The sequence below is a fragment of the Wyeomyia smithii genome, chromosome 3 (assembly GCF_029784165.1).
Source record: "Wyeomyia smithii strain HCP4-BCI-WySm-NY-G18 chromosome 3, ASM2978416v1, whole genome shotgun sequence".
Classification (NCBI taxonomy): Eukaryota; Metazoa; Arthropoda; class Insecta; order Diptera; family Culicidae; genus Wyeomyia; species Wyeomyia smithii.
This window is the reverse complement of record NC_073696.1, coordinates 14023012-14042477: the sequence shown is the minus strand read 5'-3', so window position 1 is coordinate 14042477 and position 19466 is coordinate 14023012. Positions and strand designations below refer to the sequence as shown.

The 19466-nt window shown below is 41.4% G+C and overlaps 3 protein-coding genes across 6 annotated transcripts in view; 1 reads left to right on the top strand and 2 right to left on the bottom strand.

Moving 5' to 3' along the window:
• The window catches only part of LOC129727027 (uncharacterized), a 79178-nt gene extending 76992 nt beyond the window's left edge, over positions 1 to 2186 (bottom strand). For 2 of the 4 annotated variants that reach the window (XM_055684393.1, XM_055684395.1), the window contains exon 1: positions 717 to 2162. The gene's annotated coding sequence lies outside the window, so the exon portion shown is untranslated. Of the gene's footprint in view, positions 1 to 716 lie in introns of all 4 variants that reach the window. The other 2 variants (XM_055684396.1, XM_055684394.1) reach the window with 2 other exon arrangements.
• Positions 2187 to 7784: 5598 nt separating this feature from the next.
• Positions 7785 to 14636, top strand: LOC129731995 (multidrug resistance-associated protein 1-like). Its single transcript, XM_055692441.1, has 7 exons — positions 7785 to 7892; positions 9184 to 9483; positions 9551 to 10206; positions 10264 to 11837; positions 11905 to 13273; positions 13331 to 13712; positions 13768 to 14636. Exons 1-7 carry the CDS (start codon positions 7857 to 7859, stop codon positions 13960 to 13962), a joined length of 4512 nt encoding a protein of 1503 aa, XP_055548416.1. The 5' UTR covers positions 7785 to 7856; the 3' UTR covers positions 13963 to 14636.
• A 1885-nt stretch (positions 14637 to 16521) lies between these two features.
• Positions 16522 to 19429, bottom strand: LOC129728142 (uncharacterized). Its single transcript, XM_055686558.1, has 2 exons — positions 19245 to 19429; positions 16522 to 17263 (listed from the first exon to the last, which is right to left on the bottom strand). Exons 1-2 carry the CDS (start codon positions 19427 to 19429, stop codon positions 16522 to 16524), a joined length of 927 nt encoding a protein of 308 aa, XP_055542533.1.
• Positions 19430 to 19466: the final 37 nt, after the last annotated feature.

The following is a 19466-nucleotide window of genomic DNA, read 5'->3' as shown; positions in this document are numbered from 1 at the left end:
TTCGATCGTCGGCAGGTTGCGGCCAAGTGTCGAGCAATGAATGCAGTGAAGCTTTTAATTATAAGCGTTTTACCTCGGACTTAAGATACATGTGAGCCAGGCGCTACGGTGCGATTAAATTCAATGTTTGCTAGCTTTTTTGCTCTAACCGAAGTTACAGAGTAAGTATTACCAAAACCATTTACGGGTCCTTTTACGTTTTTTTTCTATTCTTACTAATTACCAAGATAATTGTTTCAGCAAGGCTATTTCAAAGAGTGTATTCTGACGGTTTAAGGACAAAGTTGAGATGAGTCATGATGATTGCAATTTAGTAGTGACCATTGTTACCTCTTCGAATAACTTAACGCGAGGTTACAGATTTTTTCGCAAACACGGAAATCGGATTTGTGATCTGGCACACACGATATTCGAAATTCTAAGACATAAACTGAGCAGTGAGTAGAAACCGTCATGAACGATCAAGAATAATATGATTAACCGAAAAAATCAGGGTATCAAAATATCCAAAGTTTATAACTAAGAATTTTATTTGGCTAAACTTAGACACCGAATACATGCCGACGATTCGACTAACTTCGCTGTTTCATGGGATACACAAAAAACATATCATAATGATCATGCACAGGCCAAACGATTCGCTAGCTTTTTTTCCGTGGATCGGCAAAGGCTATTAAATTAAATCATTACAATTAGTACCCCTTCGTTAGACTCACCTTGAATTCCAGCAGCAAGAAAAATACAAATCTCTACATCAACGTTCCCGCGTTGCTTGTGATGCACAAGTGTTTAACAATTTCCTTTTTTTGCCTCGGTGATGTGTTTTGTTACTGTTCTTGCGTACCATCGGTTCTGTGCTTAGTTGTCACTTAAGTTTTGATAGTACTGTGACAGTTGCGACAGACTTGAATGGCACATGAACCAACAGCAATGTAGACCATAAGGTTCACAGCTAGCTGCACAACGACAGTGAAAGCTCCATTTTTCCTCAGTACCTCGTTTTTTCAAGCCCTATTTACAAAACACCCGTACAAGAGGCCCCCAACGGGCAAACAGTCACGGCAGCACACCGAAAAAAAAACACACGAACAGCTCAACTGAAACTGCGGTGACGTTTCACGGCAAATTGTATGAGAAAACAGACACAGACAATATTCAAATTTATTTTCCTTCTCTATTAGCATCTACAGGGCCAACGCCGTACACTGAAATATCGGGTTTAATACTCATTTGATTTGATAACGAAACTGCGGTTTGTTTCGATTTAAAAACCGTTTTTCTATTAGTCTTCGACACTTTCAGCAAAATCACTCACTGCGTTGAAGCTACCATATGGTTGATGAAAAATCATTACCCAGCGGGAGAATTCGACCAACTCAACATTCTGTCGACGGCTCAGAATTGCCAACGTGGACAAAAGTGAAAATGTTTCACTTCAGAAGTACGGCATAGGTGCACTTTCCGCGGAAACTGTTGATCGTTGCTGCTGACATGCACTAGTAAACCGTATTCGTAACTTTTTCAACACGTACTGTGAAGAAAAGCACAAGAAGTTTGGTGACGTAGCACCGTAGAGCGTGTTTCCGCGTGAGGCTTCTGTCCACTAGAATCTCAAGCCCGTCCGTCGAGTACGCTCTCTTGAAAGGGGGCGAAAAGCTGCCGTCATACACATATAAACAGGAAGTGGGGTGGTAGTAAAAAGTGCGCGCCACCCAAACGGTCGGAAAGGGCGAGACACGGTGCACACGGTATGCAGAGCAGGAGAGAACTTCGCTCCCCTCAATCAGCCCGGCGTCGCGTCTAGTTGTTCTATAAGTATCACACCACCACGTACACAGTAGGCGAACTTCACCTCAATAATAACAGACCATCCGGACCCGGAAAAAAGGCACACTATTCGTTGCTGTCGCCGTTTTATCAATTTTTTACACATACAAAACCTTTCGATTCTGTGCTGTTACGAAATGGCAAAAGCACAAATTGTTAACACGTAGCAGGGCACAATTGGAGATAACAAACAGGGCAACTGAAACGCCTGCCCGTGCAAGGTGGTTAACAAACGTACGTACTTACGTCGCGTCTAAACGGCCAACCGCGAAACCGACGAAGGCGTAAAAACACGTCCACTCGCTACAACGCCATAGCTGAAACTTGTGGCACACCGTTCGGTCTGTTCGGCGCGAAGCCTACTCTGCTCTGTGAGGCGTTCGGTTGGGAAAATAGAATTACCACCCACTCTCAGCAATCACTCTCTCTCTCTCTCTCTCCGGACGGCTAGAGCGCAAAAGCTAGAGCGAAAGCTTCCGCTCTTGCAATCAGTGCAATCTAGTGCAGTGTGTAAAAGACAAGAACTTTTAACGTGCGGCGCCGAGTGGGGCAAAAGCATGCCTGGTGAAAGTGTTCTTTGTAAATATTTGTTCTTTGTATTTAACCTAATATTGCATGCCTAATTGAGAAAAATCTGATATTTATTAGGGACAGCATTCGCAAAGTTTTTTCCTGAAAATGTAATTGAATAATATAGAATACTAAGCCTAACATTGGAGATGTATCGAAATAAAAGTGGTTTATCTGAAATCAAAACATCAAATTGATTTGATAAGTTTACCGCCCATGATCGAAGATATGTCACAGAGAAGAAATCGAGAAAAACGCATTTCTATTGTTCCTGTCTAGTCTAGTCTAGTCTAGTCTACCCCTCATATATGCTGGAACCATGCCGTTAAGTTGAAACGGAAAAATCCGCAGCAAAATTCCATCCGTCATGTATTTTAAGCGCTGTAATCCATTTTTAAATAACAAACACAAGGAGAGTTGACGAGCCCGTGTGCAATTTGGCTAATGTGGATACTTTGAGAATTATATCGTGCTTGGTTTGTGATTAAAATCGATTTAAACCATTTGAAACAGTATGCAAGCGCAGGTGAGGATGAGAAGGACGACGAGACCTCTTATTACCATGTCATGTATTATTTGAATAATTATAACGATAAAAATAACAATAACAGTATAAATTCATGATAATATTATCAACTCAATATTTTTTTCTATTCAAAGTGGTGAGTCAGAGCGTGTCTTAGAATATAAATATTCATAACACAATGGAACAATAACGATTTTTTGAACATTAACATTAGTTTTGCGGTCCGAATAATATTCTCGTCGCAGCAAATATTTTTCGGAAAGAAGCTGAATGCAAGAGAATTTTACGACCACCAGGCCACCAGACCATTTCGAAACATTGACAAAACAATATACGGCAATGGATATTAGACAATTTCTCAATTATGTTGGATATTAGCCAAAATCGTTTGACATTTGCGGCCTCTCCAAATACACTTTTTGGCAATCGGCTTTCGTAGAGACGTTGTTTGGAGTGTTTATCATGCTATATCTGGCGTAAAAACGAATTTACTAGATGGAGTGTTTTCAACTTTAAATGCAAACCATTTTTCATAGAGGCTTTCTTTCCACAAACAAACTAGAAAATATGTCGTAACTTTTTTGAAGAGTATACCCAGGTTTTTTTTGCGAACAAATTCCAAATTTTTACAGCATTAAAGGCAGGCAGAAAATAAGCGCTTTTCCATCTGCCTTTAAATTGAACTATACCAAGGATGCCAATTTTTTCAGTAAAATAATGCTATACTGAGTGTTTATAACTTTTTTTTTTGACTTTTGAGTTTCTTGAATACTTTTCCTTAAAATGACATTAAATTACATGTCGAGCCATTTGAAGGAGTTTTTTTTTACTATTTTTTCATGAAACATATAGCACTTATGTAATTGCTCAAGAATTGAAGCAGATAAAAATTTTGTGATGAGAAACGAACTGTAAAGCGGTTTTAAACGTTTGATTTGAGCAAAAAACTATGATGTCAACCACGTTTTTAGTGAGAAAACATTTAAATACTTTTAAAACTGTACTACTTTTGAACATTTTTGCTTTCAAAATTCAATGTGCCTGCTAGTTGCCTTCCGGCAGTTAACCGGAATATTCGCCATGGTAGACGAAAACATGCGTGTAGGCATATTTTTGAGCTCTTTCTTCGTTCTATTTATCAATTCCTCCTCAGTTTTCGCGACAAAATTGTTGGAGTAGATCTTACTCTTCAGGTTTGCCCTGGAACTCTCAATGGGGCACACCGAGGGCACGTTGGGCGATATTCTCCTCCCACAATCGCTTCGAGTAGTGGGCCGAAGCCAGAGGCCGGCTTAGACATCCCCTTCACGCTGTATATCAGCCACACCTTAGGGAACTTGGTGTGTGAGATGAAGTTCATCTCGGACCTCACTTCCTTAATGGGGGAAGTGCCCTGCCAGTCGTTGCCATCCAGGGTGAGATAGGTCTCATCGTCAATCACTACGTCGCGATTCTCTGGGAAAATCGACTTGACCATCTTATTCAGTCGCTGCGGCCTGCGGTTTCGAGACCAGTGAATAGTACTGCCGCTTCGTGACATGCATGACCATGTTTGCCACGTACTTTTTAACTGTTTGGCCGGTTGTACCGACCTCCCGGTTAAGCGATGCCGCATTGTAGCCGCTTTTCCCTCGGTCTTCCTTTTTAGCATCCTGTGGAGCTTCTTGTCGTTCAGGGTCGTCGGCCGACCGGAACTGGGCTTTCTTTTGACGCTCTGATTGAGGTCCAATAATGCAAGGATGTTGTAGTTGCCGGAACGGGCGTATCTGGCGTCTTTTTTGCACACGTTTTTTCGTTTTCGATGCAACGGGGTAACGTTCTTTGGGCGCGCACGCTTCTGAACGGAATAGCTTTACACCAGAACACATAGAAGACTCTTTCAAGCTCGAACGTTGCCTAAATCGCAGAGCTGAAAAAATTTCCAAGATATATGGGATTAAATAGAGTTTCCAGTTTCCTGCCCCTTTTTTCATCAATCAAGAAACTAAAACTTCGACCGCTTTGAGGCTCTACTTTCCGAAATCCGACTAAGCTCAAAATTTGCATGGGAAATTTTTACAAGAAGACAAGACTTTAGAACCCGAGCGGGGGCCTAGTGTGGTTGGTAACGTCTCCGTCAACCACGCTCGACGCCTGGGTTCGAATCCCACCGCCGACATAGGTGTCGATGGTTGTGAGGTGGCGTGATCCACTCACAACCAACCCAACTGGTCTAGATTCAATCCTAGCCGACACCGGGAGATTTTCTGAGGCGAAAAATCTCTGGGATCACGCCTTCCATCGCATGAGGAAGTAAAGCCGTTGGCGCCGGTCCGTTAATAAACGGGTCGTGAGTTAGGGTCCTGGGTGTGGAGTCGCCTCCCTGGGCGTCGGTGATTGGCCACAACAGTGGCGGAACTAGACCGACAGAAAATGAACGAGAATAAAAAAAAAGACTTTAGAACCCTATCTTGAATGAAATTCGCAAAGTCGATCTTCTTGAAAACCCGTATTAAGAATAAAAAAATGTTGAAAATAAAAATTATTCAGATTTGTACAAAACTTAAAATATATTGAATCTAAGAATAAAAAATTGCCACCAAACGGTAACTACATTATATCTTTTCTAGGAGTCAACATTCAAAATATTTTATTGTTTAGAAAAAGTCGGATGTGAAGAAAAAAAATTAAGATTAGGAAAGGAACCTGTTTTAATAGAATTTGGCAGGTATAATAAAAATTGTTACCATTGAATGTGTTTACGTGGATTTCAAAATCGTCGCATTATTTTTCATGCGGATATTCGTACGCATGACGTATCCCTCGCCTAAAAAGCGTAAAATATTAATTTCTATTTTGCGTCTACAGTTTTGAAAACCTGGATATGAATAGAGAATCGCTACGTGATTGAGTCGATTCTAAACAATTGCAGTTATAAAATAATTTTTAATTCGGCACGAAAAACCCTTCTTTCGTTACAACAAGCCTGGTATTGTCATGACTAATCAGAAAAAAACAATTTGGGAACGATTTGAAAAATAATCCTTTTTCCTGAGAAACTTTTCAACTGTACATTAATTTGTTGCTTTATTTCTCGCTCAACATTACATTTTTTTTTATTTTGTACGATAATTTACCGTGGGTAAATACCCACAGGGACATATTTCGAGTGAGTACTGTTACCCATACTATCCACATCAACTACCGGTCCAGATCTAATAGAGTCCTTACGATTATTTTAATAAAGAAAAATATTTTGCATGAAGACTCGTGCTTTTCAAATAACTTTGTTATTTTTAAAGATAGCGTTTTACAATCTTCAGCAAAAATAATAGTCCTCAAAAATCTAAAAATTTCGTAAAACGATTGAAAAATGTAAAACTCATGCATCGATCTTGTTTGTTATATGTCGTGGAATAGTTTTCGATTTACTTTGACGTGATTTCATATCGCCGACCATAGCAATTTCTAGCAAAAAACATATTAAAATAAAAAATAGGTTTATTGTAATTCCACTTACCCGCCTCTACTCCTTCGCCGAACACTTTCTGTTTTCAACATAATCAAAACAAATTCTCTCTGTATTCGGTTGCTCTTTCTCTCCCTTTTGAGCACGCGTCTCTGCTAACGACAACGTGGTCTACTGTTTATTTGTGTTTTTTCCTTCTTTTCTGTTTTGAATTGGTTTTGCTTTATCATATCAGCACGTGAGTTCTGCTGTATGAAGGCAAAGCTCTCGCTCTGCTAGTGTGCGTTGACTGCCTGCCCCTGTTCCTCACACAGCCAAAACGAAAGCTTGCTGGGAAGAGCTTCTGATCGAATTCGCTACTGTGTTTGTTTCCTTTGCTAGCTCTGTGCGTTACGGTATGTTACGAATATGTACCGACCGTGTGTAGGAAAGTGGAAACCATTAAACATATTTTATTGTTGGGTTTATAACACTCACAGCATGCTGGCAGATATTAGTAAACGGCAATTTTGCTAAAAGAAACGATTTTTCATCTGAGTAATTTAAAACATCGTTGTGGAGGCGTTATACAATGTAATAAAATATTTTGTACGGTAACGCTTTGGGATTGCTACATACTTTTGTTACATCATACTTTAGAATGCTGTTAGGTATCTATTTTATTGTAATGTATCTATACGATTTAAAAGAAGTCAAAATAAGATTAGTTATTGTTCTTCTTCCTATTATTCTTTTCCAACATTTGATTACCTACTCCCTGCAGATTTTGGATAAATTTAATGATATAATTTTTTTCGACAGACGATGTTGTTAAACAAACGCTGAAATGGCTAGATAAATCTACTAGCCGTTATCTGTTATGCAAACTGTTATTCTGTTATCGGTCTCATGAGACGCTTGAAAACGTGATTAAAAGCAGGAGCACTAGAAAATTCTAATATTATTGTTCTTGCAATCAATTCGATTCATTTTTCGAATCATTGGTCCAGGAGTTTTCTATGCTGTACCTGCTTCTACATCCAATGATTCATTGGCCACCGTTCATATTGACGTCAAATAGGCTATCATTTGATATCATTTCGCAATTGTTACTCAGTATTTAGTATTTACTCTCCCAAAATTCTAGACCAGCTGATGCATGCCTCCAATAGAAATGATGTAATTTATAAGATATAGCAATCAGTAATATCCATTGCTAGATATCATAATCCATTTATTCAGTCAATCGGTGCAGATAATCAACAATAGTGCTTCCTATCGGCACATTGTCAATATTGTGAAAGAGAGAAACGCGCGAACGGAGAGCACGGCGGATTGGTTATCAAATCAACACTTCGGGGTCCTCCTGATAACGGCCGGCAATCTATATAAGAAACGACCGACAGGTCGTGAGGGTTTAGTCGCGCGTTTCAGGTTTCGGTGATATTACGGAGTGTACGAAGTTTCCAGTTTGCTGTACTGAATCATCAGCCTGGAGAGTTGTCCATGGCTTTCGAGGAGTTTTGCGGAAGTCCCTTCTGGGTGTGTATCGTTGAAAATAGTGGGTGGTAGATGATGCTGTATCAGAAGAGGAAATACATGATTTTGAGTTTTGCCATTTCCGAGCCCATCGATTGGCGGAGTAGTGTAATCTTATCAGTTGAGGGTGTAATTTGGCTTATAATGATATTTGCCATACGTATGAGGGTATTCACATGGGTTTTTGCACGGGTGTTACATAAAAACGCGTGCTTTCATAAACTCGTTATATTAGAAAAATCGTGTTATGTGTTAATCAAAGTATCGTGAAAATATCTATATTTGAAAAAGACTGAAACAAACTGAGCCACGTGAAAACATGCTTGGTGTAATCAATTTAATCGCTTCGAAAACTGTCACCTTGTTGATAGAGGATGATTTGCCAATTTGGTGCGCCATACAAACTCATAAAAAAGAACAACTGGCACTTTTCCTGGTGCAATAAACAGACGATTTTCGATGTCTCTGTCGATGGTTATCAGTGATTAGCAATTCTACAATAGTGATTTACATCGCGATTATCGGTCATGTTGTCTAGTGAAATTACTTATGTTGTCCCAGAGTGTGATACAGTTGCAGGATAATTGCCCATAAGCGTAGTATTGGAACGTAGTGAATAAAACGGGACAAAAGAACAAGAAATGGTATCATAAACATGAACGAACAGCAATTCTAAAAGACAATGGTGTGTCTTAGCTATGATGCAAAAAACCTCTACAATAACAAAATATTTACCATTAGTAGTAACTTTCAGAACGGTTGATTATGAGAGATCTATCTTCTAACCTGAACCTAGAGACCTAAACCAAAACGATCTTTTCAGATACGCAGTTAAAATTCTGCAAGCTCATCAGTTGTCTGCGTACAGACTTTGACAGATAAGTGTAAAAAGGATTAAACAACCTTAACCTCTTTCATGCGTATTTTTCAAATGCGTTAACTCACAGCTGCGGAAGAATGGAAGGCAAAAAAAATAAACACTTCAAATGCAGATACCGCGCTTGTCACTGCGCTGCCTACTTTCACACTTTTAGCAAAATGGTCTCTGCAGAATGAAAACAATTGACAGCTTATCGCATTCACTCAAAGCATCACACAGGAATGTTATCGGCAGTAGCTAACGATGACAAATGAGAAAAAAACAAAATCCCGATTGAATCACCTTAAACTGCAAGCAAATCGTTAGCGTTTGAAAGCTTAGAGAATCACAAAGAAAATGTTTTAATCTTCAATCTCCTAATACCTATTAACAGCAAATATCCATACGGTTATCCTATTTATCACTCTTCCTCAGGACGGCACGCTAGAATGGCGCGAGAGCAATCCGGACCTGACGTTCTGCTTCCAGCGAGTGATTTTCCAGTGGATTCCGTGTCTGTTCCTGTTCATTTTTTCCATCTATGAAATTCACAAGTACCGAACGTCTCGGTTTCGAGACATCCCATGGAATTGGTACAATCTCAGCAAGATGCTGATCGTTTTTACGCTAATGTGCATGAATTGGATCGATCTGGGTATGGTGGTGAACTATAAACACGAACAAGGACTGTTTGATGTTCAAATCGTGACCGCTGTCCTGAATGCCGTTACCTATGTGAGCATACTGAACCCGTTTGTTGAACACTGCGCTTCAAAGCTAATTTTTTGTTTCAATTTTTCAGTTAGCTACTCTAGCGCTCTACTTCTTCCAAAGAAAATATGGCATCCGAAGCTCGGGAACAATCTTCATCTTCTGGTTTATGCGACTGTTCTTCGGCATTATTCAACTGCGTACCGAAGTGCAGAACAAAGAAATTCGTGGAGAGGTTTCCGGTGATACGGTGAACTTCTGGGAGTACCAATACATCAGCTACATCATCCAGTACGCATTCATATGCCTTATTTTTGTGATGGAATTGTTCCCGGATCAGGAACCGGAATACAGTGACTTCCCGGAGACCAAACACCCCAATCCGGAGCTGCGGTCAAGCTTTTTCGTGCGGCTGTTTTTCTTCTATTTCGATTCCTACACGTGGAAGGGCTTTCGGAATCCTCTGGAGATCGAAGATATGCATGACATCAATCCACAGGATGCTTCCAAGGAGTTGGTCCCGCCGTTTGATAAATACTGGTACGAGAGTGTGGAGAAGGGTCATCGTAAACAGCAGGCAGCGGATAAGAAGGCCGGGAAGCCAACGTCAGAGTTTAAACCGTATGGACAAACAAACGGATCCGTGCTGCCAGCTATTGTCAAAGCCTACGGAGGCCCATTCTGGTTTGCTGGTATATTTCAGTTGGCCATTTCGGGATTGCAATTCGCCTCACCGTATTTGATGCAGTAAGTCTGAGTGACATTATCAATTTTCAAATTTGATAGTTCAAACCTACTTTTTAGGGAGCTAATGGCGTGGATCGCTCTTCAAGGTCCAGATTGGCAAGGAATTATATTGACCTTTGGATTGTTTGGTACTTCTATGTTGATTGCACTATTGAACGGACAATACTTTTACAACACATTCCTCACCGGATTCCGCATTCGAACTGGACTTATTAGTGGGATCTACCGCAAAGCTCTGAGGATATCCAGCTCAGCGAAGAAGGATACGACGGTGGGAGAAATCGTAAACTTGATGGCAGTTGACGCCCAGCGATTCTTTGAACTCACCTCCTACCTGCATATTTTGTGGTCTGGACCACTAATTATCGCGCTCTGTTTATACCTGCTGTATGAAATTCTTGGAGTGGCTGTTTTTGCTGGGTTGGCCGTGATGATATTGATGACACCGATATCCGGTGTTATGGCGACACAGTTACGTGATCTACAGGTAGAGCAAATGAAGATCAAGGACGACAGAGTGAAGCAAATGAATGAAATTCTCGGTGGCATCAAAGTATTGAAACTCTACGCTTGGGAGAAGAGCTTCCAGGATTCGATTCTTAAGGTTCGCAGTGAAGAAATCGGAATACTTAAGAAGATGGCATACTACGGAGCGGGAGTTTATTTCACCTTTACTATGGCTCCATTCCTGGTCACACTTATTTCTTTTGCGGTGTATGTTCTGATGGACGAGAACAACCATCTGGATCCGCAGACCGCGTTTGTTTCGTTGGCTTTGTTTAATATTTTACGGTTTCCTCTTGGATGGCTCCCTATGATGGTGACCTTCTCGATGCAAGCTTGGGTTTCAATTAAACGTATCAATAAGTTCATGAACAGTGCCGAGCTGGACCCAAATAATGTTAGTCACAAGAAAAGTGAATATGCACTGAACATCGAAGATGGAACATTTTCTTGGGGTGATGAGGCACCTACACTGAAATCTATCAACCTGTCTTTAAAGAAAGGTCAATTGTCGGCAATTGTTGGAAGTGTTGGAACGGGTAAAAGTTCAATCATATCGGCTCTGCTGGGAGAGATGGAGAAGATCAGCGGATCGGTGAATACCGATGGATCGATCGCGTACGTTCCTCAGCAGGCGTGGATCCAAAATGCGACTCTCAAGGAAAATATCCTATTTGGAAAGCGCTTCGATCAGAAAAAGTACGACAAAGTCATCGAGTCTTGCGCTTTGAAGCTTGATTTAGACATGCTCCCGGGAGGAGATCTTACCGAAATTGGCGAAAAGGGTATCAATCTTTCTGGCGGTCAGAAGCAGCGGGTTGCGCTAGCCCGGGCTGTCTACGCTGACGCTGATACCTATCTATTCGATGATCCGCTTAGTGCCGTCGATGCGCATGTTGGTAAACACATCTTCGAGAAAGTGATTGGACCAGATGGGATGCTAGTGGGTAAATCGAGATTGCTGGTAACACATGGTATATCCTTCCTACCGTTTGTGGAGGAAATTTTCGTAGTCAAGGATGGAGAGATTTCAGAAAGCGGTTCCTACCAAAGGCTGCTGGATCAGAAGGGAGCGTTTGCCGAATTCCTTACTCAACACATTCAAGAGTTGGATGAAGAAGATGAAGGTTGTATTCGCCATTTTACAAATTATACACAAAGTTGAAAATCTGTATTTATCTATCCCCCTTCCAGAAATGAAACTGCTGCAGGAAGTGCTAACTGACGAATCGGCCCGTCAACTCGTACAGCGGACTATCTCAGCTCAGTCCAGCCAATCCGATGAACGCAAGCCAAAGAAACGAATCAGTCGACAAGAGTCTAGGCTAAGTGCTGGTAAAGAGAAACCTACCGCATTAGCCACCCAAGCAGATAAATCAACGCTCATCGAAAAGGAAGAGTCTGCAACGGGAGCCGTAACATTAACAGTGTACCTGAAATACATCAAAGCAATCGGATTATCGCTCGGACTTTGGTCGATCATTTTTAGCGTTCTTACTCAGGGCAGCGGTATATACGCTAGTCTTTGGTTAACAGATTGGTCAGAGGATCCGAAGGCAATCACTGATACTTCGGTGCGAGATGTATACTTGGGAGTGTACGGTGCACTCGGTGGATTCCAATCGATCGCACTTTTCATCAGTTCAGTCGCTCTCGGCTTGGGTTGTCTGAAAGCGGCCAAAGAACTACACGACAAACTGCTGGAGAGTTCGATGCGTATGCCCATGTCCTTTTTTGACACTACACCACTTGGTAGAATTATCAACCGCTTTTCAAAGGACGTGGACGTCATGGATAATGTTTTACCTGCGACGATTCGTGCGTGGTTATACTTCTTCCTCAGCGTAATCGGCGTATTTGTTGTGATAGGCATTTCCACGCCCATTTTCTTAGCCGTTGTACCTCCGTTAGCAGTAATTTACTACTTTATACAGAAAATTTACATTGCAACATCACGACAACTGAAACGATTGGAATCGGTCACCAGAAGTCCCATCTATTCACACTTCGGTGAAAGCATTAACGGTCAGTCCACCATCCGCGCCTACAATGAGCAAAACCGTTTCACCAAAGAATCGGAGGAAAAAGTTGACTACAACCAAAAAGTGTCCTATCCGACCATTCTAGCAAATCGTTGGCTCTCAGTTCGGCTGGAAATTGTCGGCAGCTTAGTGGTGCTGTTTGCTGCATTGTTCGCCGTCCTGGCGCGCGAAACGATTGGACCAGCCACGGTTGGACTTTCGATTTCCTACGCGCTACAGATATCCGCCACCTTGAGTTTCATGGTCAGGATGACTGCCGAGGTTGAAACGAACATTGTGGCGGTTGAGCGGTTGGAAGAATACACGCAGCTACCTCGGGAGGCGGAATGGCAGAAAGGATCAGTGAGCAAAGACTGGCCATCCGAGGGTACCGTCGAGTTTAAGGATTTGCAAATGCGGTATCGCGAAGGACTGGATCTTGTCATCAGAGGAATTTCCCTGCACGTTAATGGTGGTGAGAAGGTGGGCATCGTTGGAAGAACAGGAGCTGGAAAATCTAGCTTAACATTAGGGTTGTTCAGGTGTGTATTTTATGGATGAAACGCAGTCCAGATTTTAAATTAGAAGTCAATTTCTAGAATTGTGGAAGCTGCTGGAGGACAGATCATCATCGACGGTGTTGATATTGCAAAAATTGGTTTGCATCAGGTACGTGGCCGACTGACGATCATTCCTCAAGACCCAGTATTGTTCTCTGGCAGTCTACGGATGAACATAGATCCCTTCGGAAGCTATACAGACGATCAAGTATGGAAGGCGTTAGAGTTGTCACATTTGAAAACGTTCGTGAAAGGCTTGCCGGCAGGATTGGAACATGAAATTGCGGAAAACGGCGAAAACCTGTCCGTTGGTCAACGACAACTGGTTTGTTTAGCTCGGGCGGTCTTACGAAAAACGAAGGTACTAATCCTGGACGAAGCCACTGCAGCTGTTGATTTAGAGACAGATGATTTAATTCAGGTATTGAGCCAGGTGTGAAAAAATTTCCTTGATTCAAACTCATCTCTATTTGCAGAAAACTATTCGAACGGAGTTCGCCGACTGTACAATACTCACCATTGCGCATCGTTTGAACACCATACTAGACTCAGATCGGGTGTTAGTGCTAGACAAAGGTCTAGTAGCGGAATGCGATACACCGCAGAACTTGCTCGCCGATAAGCAGTCAGTCTTCTACGGAATGGCCAAAAACGCGGGCATCGTTAGCTAGAGATTTACTTTTTGGCATAAAAGTATTTTTAAGATTCGTTACAGTTAATAGAATTTGTTGTGTGAATGCTGCTCATTTGTTAAGGGGTAATATCTACTAATTTTCTTTTCGCCATTTTTTTCATTGGCCAAAATCATGCTAAAAATATCCTAGAATCAAACTCTACATCGCTCAAGTACAGATCTAAACTCAAAGTTCGCTTAAATCAATTTTTACCGAACAACTTTTATGCTCCAAAATAACATTTTTCTTTTTTTTTGGCGATGCTCGTTTTTATTTTTATTTCTAGGCTTTGTAAACTTCTGCTACCTATAATCGATATCGTGTTTCAAATTTCAAGTATAGAGGTCGCTACATCAAGTTTAGACCGTTACAGCGTCTCTACAGCACGAGTTTACTCACAATTTCACTGGGTTTAGCCGATAAGCCGTTCTCATTATGTACGTTCTCTGTTTGAGTTTTTCTATACTTTTTAATTGCGAGTCATATTCAAAAGTACTTAAATATGAGTGACAAGGTGTACAGTGGCCTCAATAGCAACAAAAGAAAAAGTACCAGAACAACCCGGAGTGAAATTAGTAATCGACACCATCCTAACCGCCAAGCGTTCAACAATATTCAAATTTCGCGGTAGTTTCGCGGCACACTTTTTCTTCCGAAAATACTGAATAAAGTATTTTTTTCTCTGGCAAGAACAAGAAACAACTGTTTTATTTAATTAAATGTACGGTAATTTAACCACACAATCTATAATTTCTGTAGGCACGCATTATTCATGTTATACTGGCTCACGCTGCGTTCCGTATCTACCGAGTTCCGGAAATCGATAAACATTAAATTGCCAACCGGGAAAAAGCAGGAAAACGTCCTTAATTTAAAAAAGATGCTGGCTTGTACGCCTCTCTCATTCATCTTGCAACTTAGACTTTATGGCTGCACTCTCAGGAATTCTCAGGAATGCAGGTCACCAATCGCAAAATTCAATTAGGACTGACAAAATCGCGTTGCGAGAGAGCGGTTGTAGTATTGTTCCATGATTGGTTACGTAGAAAACGACCTTTCATTGCCATCTAGTTGTCCATTAATCTTTAGCTTTGTCCTTGATGCTGGTTTTCATGAATTTCGTAGGTTGCAAATCGAAATGTTTCATGATTGTCATAGAATGTTGCTGTTTTTTTATTACTTTCGCGGCATTTCGTGGGTTTTCGTGAATTTCGCGGTCGAAGCTAGATTTCGCGGAATTCGCGGCTTCCACGAAATCGCGATTTACCACTGTCCCTACAGTCGAGCAAGCGTGGACTAGACTTCAAGATTCTCGTGTCTTGTTCGAACTGCGGTGATGCCGATATTTTTAACTGTCCTTCTCTTGGGTTAACCGTTGGACCGAACATGTACGAGTTTTGCGTGGGATCGGACACCAACTGCGTCAAAGTCGCTGAGCAACGCATGTCCAATGACGCGAAAGAGGCTAGGCGCAACCTTACATCAGACAAAAAAAAAGGAAGAAAAGGAAAATAAGGCCCAGGAAGGATAACTTTACGGCGCAGGGATAGCTGACTGAGGGTAAAAAATTATTAGGGGTTTACTGTTGCGATTCTTAAAATTTATAGCAATTTGAAACTTTTCAAATCGTTGCCATTTTGCGAAGAAAAATTCTAAAAATATAATCATGCGGCATCCGTAAATTACGTAACGCTCATAGGGGGGAGGGGGAGTATGCTTGGGCGTTACGATTTGTTACAGAGGGGATGGGGGGAGGTGAGTTCAGCGTTACGAAACGAAAAATCTCTGGAGAGACTCTCAAAAACGAGCATTTTAATCAAATCCTTCTGCAGCGCTACGTAATTTTTATGGGGGGGAAGGTGTTGGCGTTACGTTTCGTTACACACGGGGGGGTGGGGGTCCAAAAATTGGGTTTTTTTGCGTTACGTAATTTATGGATGTCGCCTAATTAAAAAAATAGTTGTGGTTAAAGGTGGAATTGGGCACGACTTCTTCTGCTCGCTGCGGAACAGTTCAAAAATAAAGCAGTTCACGGCAATCCATTTGCCGCCATTTTGTAACAAAAATAGCAACAAAAACATTTTTTCTATTCTGCATGAGTTGCTCAATCCAATGATATATTATTTATATACCTTACATCTCAAAGGTCCTTTAAAAGAAATCATGAAAAAAGCCTTGTTTTTTGAGCATTTGGTGGATAATATCCCTCAAAAGAAACAGCACTAGAATACTCTAATACTAATATTCTTTCTATTGGCTGACAAAGTGGAATAATCGGACTGGACTTAAAATATCTTGAAGAACAATTTAAAAGTATGTCTTTATTCAACGGTTGTTTGATTTGAACTAAATGCTTTTTAAGTCTATGCTATATGTAGCGATTACTTCGATTTGCATTGCTTGCAGCGTTGTACACTGCAATACTCCTCCTCAACGCTGCAGCTATTGTAAGCCACACTGCTGTCGAAGTACTTCCAAACGTACTCGTGATAGTGGTTTTGTCAGAAGATCTGCTGCCATCTGCTCCGTGGGACAGTATTTGTATTCAACAACACCCTAATTCTGTAAATCTTTGGCAAAATGGATTTTCGTCGGAATGTGTTTTGTACGGTTACTGAACTTGTCGGATTCCAGCATCTTCAAACAACTCTGGTTATCTTCGAACAACGCAACTTCGGTTTTCTCTCCCAGATCATGTAACAGTCTCTGCAGCCAAACTGCCTCTTGGGATGCTTCTGAAAGCGCTACAAATTCTGCTTCTGCTGTAGACAATAAAACGCAAGATTGTTTCCGGCAAGCCCATGAAATAGTGCCGCCGCTGTACTTGAAGATATATCCACTGTTAGATTTTCGATCGCTACGACATTCTGCCCAGTCGACGTCAGCAAATCCAATCAGGGCAGAAGAGTCACCTCTGCTGCTCAGTCTAAGCTTCAGACCACTAGTCCCCTTCAGGTAGCGAACCATTCTTTTCAGCTCGTTCCGGTCTCTTTGGGTCGGGCAACTTACCTTACGACTAAGGATGGAAATGGCCGCTGCGATATCTGGTCTGCTGTTGACTGCAATGTACAACAATTGACCAACCACCTTTTGATATTGTTGATTGCTAGGTAACAAGAGCTCATCTTCTTCTGTATTGCCATATCCAGGATCAATTGGCACGGTTGAAACTTTTGCATCCTGTAAACCAACAGAACGTACGACATCATCAATGTACTTCCGCTGACTGATGAAGAAATCTCCATAATTATCTCGCTCGACTTCAATGTCCAAGTAAAACTTGATATCCCCAAAACTACTGATTTGGAAATTCTTAGCAAGTGTTTGCTCTAATGCACTGATCTAACGTTCATCCTTACTGGCCACAATTAAATCGTCTACGTATACCAAAACATAGCACCACCTGCCATGAGCTTGTTTAGTATACAGGCACGGATCTGCCTCACTTCGCCACTCGTTGCTGTCTGGACTGTGTAACGCTTGCTGCAATGTTTTCGGCTCCTCCTGAACCAAAGTTTCTGCCGCACACGCGTAACGGTTTTGAAAAATACCAAAATTGGACCTTGTTGACCTGCGAGGTAAAGTAATATGCACCTCTTCGGCATCGGACTGCGCCTCATTCGCTGCTACCTCAGGATCGTCCCAGACATCATCGTCATCAGAATCCGTTGACTCTTTCTCATTTAATGAATCCACTTGCTGGAAACTGATAGATGGAATAACCAAATTTTCTGCCACTTGCCCTGGCTCAGGATCGCAAGTCGCTAAAAATTTCACATCACGGCTAATTGTCACTTTCCCTGTTCCACCAGGCGGTATGCCTTCGATGCCCAGTATTGACCAGTTCAACGTACTTTTTGAATTTCTGGAGCGCTTCTGATTTCTCACGTAAGAGATATACCACCGTGTACTTGCTGTGATCGTCGATAAATGTTATAAAGTATCGCCTGCCGCCCACACGCAAAAGTTGAAGTGTGCGTAACCAGATCATTTATGAGCGAAATTAGCGAATTTACTGATTAAAATTGGAACCAGTACAACGCATGTGCGTTGGGCATAACGCATTTGATGCTCTAGCGTATTTTGAAAGTATTGCGCAGCTCCAAACCACTACACTTATAAAGCATCAGCCGATGTTCAGAAGGTTGGCATCGTTAAAACAGTGCAACCAGCAATCAATACTGATAAGTTGGGTACTGACTCCATTGAAGAAATTTTTTGTTGATCATTATTGTCTGACATTTTGCATTTAATTATGACTCTGGTTTCATTCACATGCATTCGGTTCTGCGTTACTGGCACCAGCGTCAATAACTTCCGCGGCAACAAGACTCGCTTTAGGCTGTTTCGGCTGCTGACGATTTTTAGGGATGCACGAGCCGTTGATACGCACCGGCTCGCGAAAGTAAAGAACGGTTTTTCGAGCGCCTCGAAACTGATCGTTCGCCCGAAGCCGAAGTTTACCGAGACATTACGATTTTTGATTTTGATCTCTGTCAATGTATTCCTTGTACAACTTTTGCGTTACGCATTGGTTGTGCGAAGTCAGAGCTAATTCTGTGCGAATTGAAAGGACACATTGGATGATTGAAGCTTGAACTTTTGCGTGCATAGTTTTTGTACGCATTGGCCCTCAAATGTCAGTGTGCACTAAATCCATTACTGATGATGTCACACTTTCGGATGCCTTTGGAAATGGTGCCCTATACATTTTTCCTTCAATGCATACTTCACACGTATCGGTGCAACTGCATCTTTTCACCTTCACACCATCAGCTACCGTTTGCAATTTCAACACGGCCTCGCAGTCTCTATGACCCAGCCGCCTGTGCCAAACATGAACGCACTCATCACTCGTCGTCAGGGTTGCCACATTTAAATCTGTGTTTTCCCCTTGAAAAAATCTAAGCATCTGTATCTGGAACAAAAATATCTGTAAAAAAAATCTGTATTGTTTAAACATTAAGAACTTTGTATTTTTCAAGTTTTTATGGTACATAAACAAAATTTTCAGCTTAAAACGTGTGAGGAGTTGAAAATATGTTCAATTTGCTTAATATTTATTATTATTAAAATCATGTCAATTTCGAGAAATCTGTACTTTTCGACGAAAATCTGTATATCTGTATATACAAATACTGTATCGTTACTTCGGCCAAAAATCTGTAAAATACAGATTAATCTGTACATGTGGCATCCCTGCTCGTCGTTGTCATGGATACACGCTCTGATTGACGCATCATAAACAAATTTCCAACGGACTCCGTCGTTGCACAAACCTTTTCGCTCCGATGGCATCGAATATTACAACGAATCCTTTTCGCACGATTTTTTTCACATAAAGCAAATTGGACTTCATTTCCGGAACGAACAAGGCACATTCTATCGGCACATCACGCTCTCGACCAGTGCCATCGATGACATTGATCCGCCCAGCACCGCGGCCCTTTGAACGAATTTTCATTCCATTAGCGACCCAAACGTCTTCTGTAACTGCATCA

Coding starts and splice junctions, on each gene's coding strand:
- LOC129731995 (XM_055692441.1), top strand. CDS start 7,857: ATGGCTTTCGAGGAGTTTTGCGGAAGTCCCTTCTGG. Junction 7,893..9,183: donor TTTGCGGAAGTCCCTTCTGG/GTGTGTATCGTT, acceptor ACTCTTCCTCAG/GACGGCACGCTAGAATGGCG. Junction 13,274..13,330: donor TTAACATTAGGGTTGTTCAG/GTGTGTATTTTA, acceptor GTCAATTTCTAG/AATTGTGGAAGCTGCTGGAG.
- LOC129728142 (XM_055686558.1), bottom strand. CDS start 19,429: ATGAAAATTCGTTCAAAGGGCCGCGGTGCTGGGCGGATCAATGTCATC. Junction 17,264..19,244: donor GATGCCATCGGAGCGAAAAG/GTTTGTGCAACG, acceptor TTTCCAAATCAG/TAGTTTTGGGGATATCAAGT.